The following is an 11999-nucleotide window of genomic DNA, read 5'->3' as shown; positions in this document are numbered from 1 at the left end:
ATTTGATTTAAAATGGAAAGAAAAATCACTATGAGCTCATGATTTAATTTTTTTCTAAACCAATTTTTCCTAGCTCTATCCACTGAAAGGGTCTAGAAGCAATGGCAAGTCAATAGCAGTAAATGCCCATAGTCCCCAGATTGTGGTCTTTAAAATACCAGTTCCTTCCTTACTGAAAGGAATCAGGGCACCTTAGAGAAACTGATGATTTCAGGTCTGGGACATTGTTTTCTTTTCTTTTCTTTTCTTTTCTTTTCTTTTCTTTTCTTTTCTTTTCTTTTCTTTTCTTTTCTTTTCTTCTTTCTTTCTTTCTTTCTTTCTTTCTTTCTTTCTTTTTTTAAGTTTATTCATTTTTGAGAGAGAGAGAGAGAGAGAGACAGAGCATGAGCAGGAGAGGGGCAGAGAGAGAGGGAGACAGAATCCGAAGCAGGCTCCAGGCTCTGAGCTGTCAGCACAGAGCCTGACGTGGGGCTTGAACTCATGAACTGCCAGATCATGACCTGAGCTGAAGTTGGCCACTTGACTGACTGAGCCACCCAGGCGCTCCTGGGATATAGTTTCTTATGGGAAAGCAAAGAAGCTATCAAAGATTACTGGAGTTGTGCCAAAAGAACACAGGAGCTAGTTCAAAGAGGACTCTCAATGACCAAAAATCTGTAACTTTGAGCCTCAAAAAAGAACACCGACTAAAAGAAACTAAAACATGTTATCATATACATGTGTGTTTGAGGATATTTAAGTAATCTCTACCCCTAACGTGTAGGCTCAATCTCCGGACCCTGAGATCAAGAGTCACATGCTCTTCTTCTGACTGAGCCAGAGAGGCACCTCTAAAATCCATGAGTTCATAATGATATCTATCCCTCCACAAACCAAATAAAGCAACTTGATTACCTTTGGAGGTTGTTAAGGCACCAATTCACTCTTAGGAAAACTAGGAAATGAAGCAAAGGATCAAACATTTATGTTGACTTTTATCTGAATTGTATTTAAGCATTATCGAGTAGTTGATGAAAGTTTATTCTTTAGACAAAACATAGCTAGTAAATTCAGCAGGAATATAGAACTAGAAAAATCATGATTTGATAAGCTCTTGTAAAATAATGAAATTAAGCAAAGGTCATTATGTCTGTTAAAATCATTAGATGAAAGAAAGGTTAGTCGGGAACTTTATTTTGGACGAATCAAGCTGACTCTAGACGAATCCACTGATCTATTATAATATCACTAAAGCTTGTATAACTAGATGTAATATTCCTTCTAAGTATCATATTAGCACTATCTATGCAATATGCTTGTCATAATTTCAACCAGTACATCTAACTACAGATGTCGCATCTACCGATGTGTATCTAATTACAGATACAGGAAATGCACGTTAAAATGACTTCATGAGGAGGGTATTAGCTGAATCGTACTAAACACAGGAAATTCTATAGAAATAGGGCTTGTTTTGTTTTACAAATAGATGTCATGGGAGGAAAAGAGGTGGTGGTGGTAATGTTGCAGGGGTGGGTGTGTTGGGACTGCAGATGATATTGATTCAGAAAGATTTAAACGAATACATTGTAATGTGTATCTTGTTTGGATCTGAATTTGGACATAACATAAAAAATATCAAGGAATGTTAATTTTTTTTTAGGCATGATAGTGTATTATGGTAATGTTTTTTAATTTTTAAATTGCTGGGTGAAGTAACTTGACTGAGCAGGGCAAGTAAAAGATAGTAGATGAGCAAGAATGGCATAATGTTGATAATTTTTAAAGATAGGTGATAAGGGTTCATTAGATTTATTATTCTATATATTTGTTAAATAACATATTTGGCTCTGAAATGTCTGTCAAACCCTGACCATGACAGTGTTTTATTAAACTTTTGTCCTCTGCCATCTGATAGGCAAACGGTGTTATGTTGTAGTAATTCCTATTTTTCAATAATTTATTTTAGTTTTTCATTTTGTTTTTCCTCAATATGTTCCTGATTGAGTGTCATGTTTTTTATGCCCAATACTATGCCAAATAAATTAAAAGTGGCCCCGGGGTGCCTGGGTGGTTCAGTCGGTTGAGCATCCGACTTCTGCTCAAGTCATGATCTTGTGGTTCATGGATTCATGCCCCCCACCGGGCTCTGTGCTGACAGCTCAGAGCCTGGAGCCTGCTTTGGATTCTCTCTGCCTCTTCCCCACTCGTGCTGTCTCTCTCTCTCTCTCTCTCTCTCTCTCTCAAAAATAAAAATAAAACATAAAAAAAAATTTTTAAAACGTGGCCCCACCTCTCCAATAGGTTGCGCATTTATGTGGACATATTCACACACTGAAAATATAGATGAACTCCAATAGTACAGGCTCAGAATGAACGTCTGGGTGTTTGAAAACATGATGCAGTTTGTATTTTTTTAAAATTTTTTTTTTTCAACGTTTATTTATTTTTGGGACAGAGAGAGACAGAGCATGAACGGGGGAGGGGCAGAGAGAGAGGGAGACACGGAATCGGAAACAGGCTCCAGGCTCTGAGCCATCAGCCCAGAGCCCGACGCGGGGCTCGAACTCATGGACCGCAAGATCGTGACCTGGCTGAAGTCGGACGCTTAACCGACTGCGCCACCCAGGCGCCCCTGCAGTTTGTATTTTAAGAAGATAAGGACATGGGGTGCCTGGGTGGCTCAGGCGGTTGAGCGTCCAACTTCGGCTCAGGTCGTGATCTCGTGGTCCATGAGTTCGAGCCCCACGTGGGGCTCTGTGTTGACACCTCAGAGCCTGGAGCCTGTTTCAGATTCTGTGTCTCCCTCTCTCTCTGACCCTCCCCTGTTCATACTCTGTCTCTCTCTGTCTCAAAAATAAATAAATGTTGGGGCGCCTGGGTGGCGCCAGGTCACGATCTCGCGGTCCTCAGAGCCTGAAGCCTGTTTCCGATTCTGTGTCTCCCTCTCTCTCTGCCCCTCCCCCGTTCATGCTCTGTCTCTCTCTGTCCCAAAAATAAATAAACGTGGAAAAAAAAAATTAAAAAAAAAAATAAAAAAAAATAAATAAATGTTAAAATAAAAAAATTAAAAAAAAAAGATAAGGACATAATTAATGTGAAAGCTGGAACTGATTGCTGAGGGCTGTGGAAACTAGCAGTCCACTTCTTTTTCTCTTTATAGCTTGTTTTGTTGTTGGCCTATTGACCTATTGCTTATTTTCTTGACACTTTTGTTTACTTGATTTCCTTTTATATAGGCCAAATCTTACAAACTTATTTTAGCAGTAATAAATAAAGTGAAAATGATAACATAGATACTACAATACTTTCTAAAACCAGTATGTTTTGTAATCAGTAGGCTTAAATCTTTAGACTAAGAAGAACATGATCAAAAAAATTCTAAGTGACTTTATGCTTATATATTTGCTATAAAACTACTTCATTTATGTGTCTCTAGGTTGGCAAATAAACAAGACAAGGAAGGGGCTTTAGGAGAAGCTGATGTGATTGAATGCCTATCTCTGGAAAAATTGGTCAATGAGCACAAGTGCCTATGTCAAATAGTAAGTTTTTGGTGATTTTTTGCCCTATGAGATATGTTTTTGTAGAGGTGATAGGCAATTAGGTGGTAGGCAGCTAACAAAATAATTTATTAGTGTTTAAAAAAATTTTTTTTAACCCAGGAAATCACATTCTCCCTGTTCTGTTGATACTATTTAATACTATAACATTTGTTTTTCTGTTTGGTTGTTGTTTCCATAAACTATCTTTCATGATCTCCAAGACTTTAGATTTGCTTTTTGTTTAAGATATTGCTCATAGGAACTTTAAGTTACACAAACATGTCATGCTATAAATTTTGTAGAGGGGCGCCTGGGTGGCTCAGTCAGTTAAGTGTCTGACTTCAGCTCAGGTTGTGATCTCACAGTTTGTTGAGTTTGAGCACACATCGGGCTCTGCTATCAGCTCAGAGCCTATTTCAGATCCTCTGTCCCCCTCTCTCTGCCCGTCCCTCACTTGCTCATAGTCTCTCTTCCCCCCCCACCTCAAAAATAAGTTAAAAAAAAAATTGTAGCATGCTCTACTATAAATACAAAATGTAAGCATAGGAGAGGTTATCATGAGTTTGGAAGATTTTATCAGGAGAGTTATCCTACAATCTTAAGAAAGGTAGACAGAAGATTTAGTCACTCCTTCTGGCTTCAGAAGATGGCCATTAGGGTGTCAATCTTAAAAGATGTTCAATGCTATAAATTCCCTGGTGTAAGGAATTAAAACTTTCTGCTGTTTTTAATAAGTAGGGGTATTTTTCTTCTGGCAGTGCAGTTTTGTCTTCCAATGAGTTTGTTTAAAATTATAATTGGCACTGTCGACTTCTTGTAATGTCTTTCACAGCTTACAGATATTATCCACAAAATATATCAGATTATATATACTAATGTTTAGTAATCATTGCAAAGGTGTGTTTTATAAGCTAAACAAACAGATGCTTCATATAATTAATTAATGGATTAGTTTTGATTTGCCAGTAATTACACTTAATAGTTTATAAACATTTTTGTGGAGAACTCTTAGTTTTAATCTTTAAGTCAAATAAATTTCGGTTTCTCAGGAACCTTGTTCAGCAGTCTTGGGCTATGGAAAGAAAATTGACAAGTCCATTAAAAAAGGCCTTTACTGGCTCCTACATATCATTGCAAGAGACTTTGATGCTTTAAATGAACGCATCCAAAGAGACACAACAGAACAGCGTGCTCTTGAAGAACAAGAGAAACGAGAGAGGGCTGAACGAGTGCGAAAATTACGAGAAGAAAGGTAAGTAGATTAATTTTGTACCACAGTGCATTTGAAAAGTCCAGAACCCCACAGTTTTATGAATAATTTTATAGTTTTGTCTATTCAGTTTCCCCTTGCTATGTGAAGGAAGACACTAGGTAAATATTTCATTTCTGTGGATCTTTCTCTACACAAGTTTGAGTGAGAGTGTACTAATTTTCTTAGTGGTGTTATAGTAATTAAATTTATTCCGTAGGTATTTATTAATTCCCAGAATTTGAAGATTTTTCTCTCTTATTTCTTGTAGCGGTTCTCAATTCTTGGCGTGATTTTGTTTTTCAGAGGACATTTAGCAATGTCTGGAGACATTTTTACTTGTCACGGCTGGGAGTAGGTAGAGTGCTTGCTACTGGGATCTAATGGGTAGAGGCCAGGAATGCTGCTAAATATCTTGTGATACACAGGACCATCTCTGATAACAAAGAATTATTGGGTTCAATATGTCAATAGATTAAGAAAGCCTTCCTGGGGCACCTGGATGGCTCAGTCGGTTAAGCGTCTGACTTTGGCTCAGGTCATGATCTATTGGTTTGTGAGTTCGAGCCCCATGTCGGGCTCTGTGCTGACAGCTCGGAGCCTGGAGCCTGCATCAGATTCTGTGTCTCCCTTTCTCTCTGACCCTCCCCTGCCCGTGCTCGCTCGCTCTCTCTCTCTCTCTCTCTCTCAAAAATGAGTAAACATTAAAAAAATGAAAAAGAAAGGAAGAAAGCAAGCAAGCAAGCAAGCCTTCTTTAGTCTAAGCAAAGATAGAAGGTAAGCTGCCAGTGGATCTATCAACTAAAGTAAAATCTGATCTTCAGCACTAGTTTTGTCAGAAAGTAGATTAAATTGCAGTGTCTTGCTGCTGGTGGGAATGCAAACTGGTGCAGCCACTCTGGAAAACAGTATGGAGGTTCCTCAAAAATTAAAAATAGAACTACCCTACGACCCAGCAATTGCACTAGTAGGCATTTATCCAAGGGATACAGGTGTGCTGTTTCGAAGGGGCACATGTACCCCAATGTTTATAGCAACGCTATTGACGATGGCCAAAGTATGGAAGGAGCCCAAATGTCCATTGATGGATGAATGGATAAAGAAGATGTGGTGTGTATATATATATGCGATGGAGTATTACTCAGCAATCAAAAAGAATGAAATCTTGCCATTTGCAACTACATGGATAGAACTGGAGGGTATTATGCTAAGCGAAATTAGAGAAAGACAAATATGACTTCACTCATATGAGGACTTTAAGATACAAAACAGATGAACATAAGGGATGGGAAGCAAAAATAATATAAAAACAGGGAGGAGGACAAACCATAAGAGACTCTTACATATGGAGAACAAACAGAGGGTTACTGGAGGGGTTGTGGGAGGGGATTGGGCTAAATGGGTAAGGGGGATTAAGGAATCTACTTCTGAAATCTTTGTTGCATTATATGCTAACTAACTGGATGTAAATTAAAAAAAATTGCAGTGTCTCGGTATTTTAAAAGATGTTTTAAAAATTATTTTTAAAATACGTTGCTTGAGAGCAAACTCTTAAATGGAATTTAGCAAACTCTGAATTAAAAAAAAAAGTAACTTTTACCATGAAATCATTTATAATAATCTTAATGCTGGAAGAAAGTACTCAGATTTGATTAGAAGTTGAGTTTAGTACTTAATCCCATGATTCTTCTTTCTTTCTTCACTGGATTGTTATATGGTAGAGGAGGGGGGAAATGAAGATTTTTCAGTGAGTTCCTGTAAGATATAAAGTTATCTTCCATATACCTAAATAATATTGGCTTTCCATGTACTTTAACATAGCTGTAGTCTGATAGGCAAGAACTCACTAAGTGCTCTTGGTGATGCCTTTGTGAGATGCTTCCTTACACTGTTGAAGAAACCCTCTGATTACTGGTATCTGTCATTTAATTTGGAGATAGGACCTAAAGGAAAGAAATATTTCTAGAGACATACTCTCCATCTCCAAGTACTCAAGAATATGAGCAGATCATTCATCTAGGTCTCTCTTGATACCAGTGTGAGGTTTTATTTTGGTACATGTGAGAGTCTTTGGGTTTTTTCTCCTAGTGTATCATATTTTAGTGATATAAAGCTTGGTACAACCAGTCATTCATGGAAGTATACCTTTTATGTATTTATAAAAATAAAATACATGACCACGGTTTTCTGAAGACTTTTGTTTTTCTTCCACTAAGAAAACAAACAACGAAAAAAATTTAGTTGGAAAGAAGTCGTCTAATGTTAGTCACTTTTTTTCAAGTTTTTACCTTTTCCATAAAGATATTCTAGATGATGTTAGGACATGTTGTGGCTTTTGTGATACCCATTCTCCTTTCCTCCTTTTTTCCTAGCCACGCCACTTCTGGTCTGAGGCCTCTCCTGTTGAGCAGAGAGACTTTGGAATTAAAAGTGGCATTTAAAGAAGAGTTATTAAAAAAAAAAACAAAACAAAAAACTTTTTATTTAATTAAAGGTTCAGATATTTTTGAAAAATAGCAAAACATGCTGTTGTTGATATCTGAAAATAGTATGTCAGTGCCAGAAACCTGAAATTGCTTACTAATAAATGAATAACATTACCATCCTGTAGGTATATTCATTTACAGAGTACTTTCACGTACAGAGTACTTTGCACAACCTTATGAAGTACATATTTTTATAAACATTTATGGGAAACCTGAGGCTTAAAGATCTAGATATAAGTCCAAAGTCACAGAGGTAATAAATTGCAAATCTCTAACTCTTGGCTTCCTAGGTTTAGAATGAAAGGATATATATTTCCATAATAGAGAATAATAAATGTCATAGTAATGAGCATTCATATTACCATACTTACAGTGTAGTTGTAGATCTACAATACTTATTCTTCTGTCTTCAGCTACTTGTTTATTTTTTTCACTCCAACAAATTTATTGAGTAATATCTCTGTCTTGAATTCAGCATAAGAAACTGACAATACAGAGATGAATCAGATCTGGTCCCTGCTCGTAATACATGCAGTAGTACAGTAGAGGAGCCAGAATTGTATGGAAACATTAGTTAAAATATTCAGTGACTTTGTTGTTTTATAGAGACTTGGAAAGACATATCTATGTTACCAGGGAAAAACCAGCTAGTTGGACATCAAGAAGCCCCAGGGATTGGCATCAACTTGGTAAAACAGACACAACACAGTTCTTATATAACTGGCCAGGATTTTTAGTCTTGACAACTCATTAAAAAATGGCGGGGGAGGGGGGACAAATTTCTGCCAAGGAAGTCCTCTACAGAGGGACCCTAGTATATTAATTTATAATTAAAAACAGAGCTTGGTGGTTGCCAAAGGGGAGGGGGTTGGGGGTGGAGCAAAATGAGTGAAGGAGAGTGGGAGGTACAGGCTTCCAGCTACCAGAATGAGTAAGTGTCAGGGATGAAAGGTACAGCAAAGGGAACATATTAAGGTATTATAATAGAGTTGTATGCTGACAGATGGTGACCACACTTATGGTGAACATCCAGCTACTCATTTTAAAAAGTAACTTATTATTCTTCATGTATGGGGCAGTATTAACTATGAATCACAGAGATAGTGCATGTTTCAGTAGTAACTCATGTGGAAATACTTAATCTGAGTGATATAGAGCAACTTAGTTTTATAGTTTCTTTACTTCTTTGCAGCAACAGTTGTTATCTACTCCATATGTGATATACAGTTTGACACAGCCCTGAAGAAGGCTGTTAACAAGAGGACTTATTTGTTTTTTTTTTTTTTAATTTTTTTTTTTTCAACGTTTCTTTATTTTTTTGGGACAGAGAGAGACAGAGCATGAACGGGGGAGGGGCAGAGAGAGAGGGAGACACAGAATCGGAAACAGGCTCCAGGCTCCGAGCCATCAGCCCAGAGCCTGACACAGGGCTCGAACTCACGGACCGCGAGATTGTGACCTGGCTGAAGTCGGATGCTTAACCGACTGCGCCACCCAGGCGCCCCAAGGACTTATTTGTTAACATCAATGAAGAGGACAGCATTTGTTTGGGAGAGTAATTAACAAATCTGTGAATATAAACCTTTGCACGTAGAAAATTAATTAGCAACTACCACTGACATTAAGGAGTCAGTCATAGGGAATGTAATTTTTGTCAGCATTTCCTTTTTTTTTTTTAATTCAAATGATTAACAGTGGAATATTACTCAGCCATAAAAAAGAACAAGACCTTACATTTGCAACAACATGGATGGACCTAGAGGGTATTATGCTAAGTGAAATAAGTGAAAGACAGATACCATGTTTTCATTTATATGTGGAGTCTAAAAAGCAAATGAAAAACAAAGTGAAACAGACCCAGAAGCACAGAGAACAAACTGGTGGTTGCCAAGGGAAGGAGGGGGGGACAGGCAAATGGGTAAAGGGGAGTGGGAGGTACAGGCTTCCAGTTATGGAATGAATAACTGATGGAGATGAAAGGTACAGCATAGAGAATATTATAATAGTGTTGTAGGGTGACAGTGGCTACCTTTGTGAGCATAGCATAATGTATAGGCTTGTCACATCACTATGTTGTACACCTGAAGCTAATGTAATATTGTGGGTCAACTATACTTCAAATAAAAAGTTCCAATTATTACACGTGGCTAGGGGCCTATTACCAGAAGTAAGGATTTCTGAAAATCTCCTAGTAATTGAAAGCCATGTCCAGATGTTTAACTTACTAAATTTAATAGTGTTAAGCCGATTACAAATGTTCTTACACATGGTTCAGCGTTTTCTCATAAGGAATTCCAAAACTTTTCCCTCAAACAATAGAGAACAAAGAGAACGAGAGCAGGCGGAACTCAATGGAAACAGCAGCCTGGCTGAGTTGGACTCCGAACCAATTATTGTTAATCCTTTCCAGCCAATCGCATCTGTCATCCTTGAGGTACGGATGGTGGCAAATGTGATTTTTTTCTATCTTAAGTTATAAAGTTAGAAGTTGAGAAAGGAGGTGGGGAGAAGTGTTTCACCAGAGATTATTCCTAAAAGAAATTAAATGGGAGAGATGGATTAAAGGCTTACTGCTTTTTTTTCCTTGTAAAGTTTACTTTTTGATCTGATATAAAAAAGGAGAGATGACTCCTGAATTAACCAAGAATGAAAACGAAGATTGAATGTGGCAACTGCCATAATTACTGTCCTGCTAAATCTTTTTTTTTTTTTGTCGTTTATTTCATAGGATAGCTGTATTTACTCTTTTTTACACTTTGTCCCTGTATTGCTGTTACTATCTCTTTAAAGTAATATTTGGATGCCTGTGATGCATTTTAGAGTATGTAAATGATTTTTTAATTACTTTCCCAGAATACTTAAGAATGTTGGAAACTATAAGTTCTCCTATATATGAGTATCATTTATTTTAATTTTGATTGTCAGAAATTTTACCAAAATTAACTTGTAGATTTTAATCATGAAGAAGGAGCTGTGTATGTGTGTCTGTATGTCTCTATCTTCGTTTTCATTTCTCCACTGGGTGTCCAGTGTTTGCGCTGGCCCTGCTTCAGTCACCATCCGCAGCCATGCCTCCTTCGAGGCAGAGCTTTCTAAATCTGCTCTCCATTCACTCAGAGCTTAATGTGGCAGCTGGCTCGCTGGTCCCACCTGTATGTTCTCCATTCCTCTTCCCCTGTCACTGCCTCCTTCCACACAGGTCCTCATCTGGAAAGGTGGATGATTGTTTCTTCCTTGGGGCTGCTGCTGAGGAGGGAGGCAGCTCCACAGGTAAGAAGATGATTGGATGGTTTTGGTATTGCTTTATTTTGCAGAATAATTGGTAATAGGAGATATTTTGTCTTGGGTTGCTTCGATACCAGAAGGTTAATTGTATTTAATCTTTTTATTAACCCCGCCACATTTACCTTCAGTATATGCTTTTCTAAGTATATTAAAGCTGTCTTAATAACTTGACCTATTGATTTATCTCTATCCTATTAAATACCATGTTTTCCAAGTTTTGTTGTATGTTCTTTAAAAAATATTGGTAGACAAGGAAATCAAGTTTGACTTTGCACTTTGAAACATTAATTTACTCTATATTTGTAATAAAGTTCACCTTGTAAATAATGACCAATTATTTTATAGCACCACGGTTGTAAATTACTTAGAAGGCCTTAGTCCTTCTATCACCAGTGTATTTTTCACAATATAAAGATGTGAACAATATGGTGTGCAGCGTAGCATACCTTATATTGAAAGTCCCTGAACTAATTAGTGGCATGCGGAAAGTTACTATGCTTTTAAACTGTGCTAATTTTAAGAAAATAATCAGTAAAGAAATGAAGTAAATGAAAACAAATGACCTGAAGTCTTCTTTTTACTGAGCAAGTATTTTTTTCCTTCCGTTAAACTTGTCTTTTAAAATGTTTGCATTTTAGAGAATCACCTTGCATTCCTTTGAATTTACTATAGATTAAAAAAAAAAAATGGTGAAGTATTCGTTCCAGAAGAGACTTGTCAATGGTACAAATAGTAACAAACCTAATTATACATGAGCATTTAGGGTAAGGTAAAGGTGACATTTTATATTTGAGAGAAAAGGGAGATGGAATAACTGAACAATCATTTGGAAAAAAGTAAAATTAATGAATAGCAAATATCAGACTGAACTCCAGAAGACTTAAATGTGTAAAATGTGTAAAGTGGCCTTAAAAGTACTAGCTCAGGGGCACGTGTGTGGCTCAGTCTTAAACGTCCGACTTCGGCTCAGGTCATGATCTCGCGGTTCGTGAGTTCAAGCCCTGCGTCGGGCTCTGTGCTGACAGCTCAGAGCCTGGAGCCTGGTTCTGATTCTGTGTCTCCCTCTCTCTCTGACCCTCCCCCGTTCATGCTGTGTCTCTCTCTGTCTCAAAAATAAATAAACATTAAAAAAAAAAAGTACTAGCACATAATATAGTTAAATATTTGCATATACTTGGAGAAGGAAAACTTTTAAAGCAGGACAATTAAGCCACAAATCATAAAGTAAAAAACAGATAGGTCTTATTATATTTGTTTTTAAGGATCTGTTCTACAAAGCTAAAAGCAAAAAACTCTAAACAAACCCTAATGAAAAATATCTGAGACACGTAAGACAAACAAACAAACAAACAAACAAACAAACCCTTAGCAATTCCTATGAAAATAATGAGAATCTAGGAGGACAAAAAAAAGGTTTTGGGTTACCATGGATAAAAGTAAAAATAAAAATGACAA

The 11999-nt window shown here is 37.2% G+C and overlaps 1 protein-coding gene across 3 annotated transcripts in view; it reads left to right on the top strand.

Annotated features, from left to right (window-relative positions):
* ARL13B (ADP ribosylation factor like GTPase 13B) overlaps nt 1-11999 on the top strand; it is a 68903-nt gene that overhangs the window by 42867 nt on the left and 14037 nt on the right. For all 3 annotated transcript variants that reach the window (XM_030329780.2, XM_030329778.2, XM_030329779.2), the window contains exons 4-6: nt 3419-3524; nt 4574-4776; nt 9579-9693. In XM_030329780.2, coding sequence (XP_030185640.1) covers nt 3419-3524; nt 4574-4776; nt 9579-9693 — 424 coding nt within the window. The remainder of the gene's footprint in view (nt 1-3418; nt 3525-4573; nt 4777-9578; nt 9694-11999) is intronic.

This window comes from Lynx canadensis, chromosome C2, assembly GCF_007474595.2.
Source record: "Lynx canadensis isolate LIC74 chromosome C2, mLynCan4.pri.v2, whole genome shotgun sequence".
Lineage (NCBI taxonomy): Eukaryota > Metazoa > Chordata > Mammalia > Carnivora > Felidae > Lynx > Lynx canadensis.
Note: the sequence above shows the minus strand (reverse complement) of the source record. Positions and strands in the feature narration are given on the sequence as shown.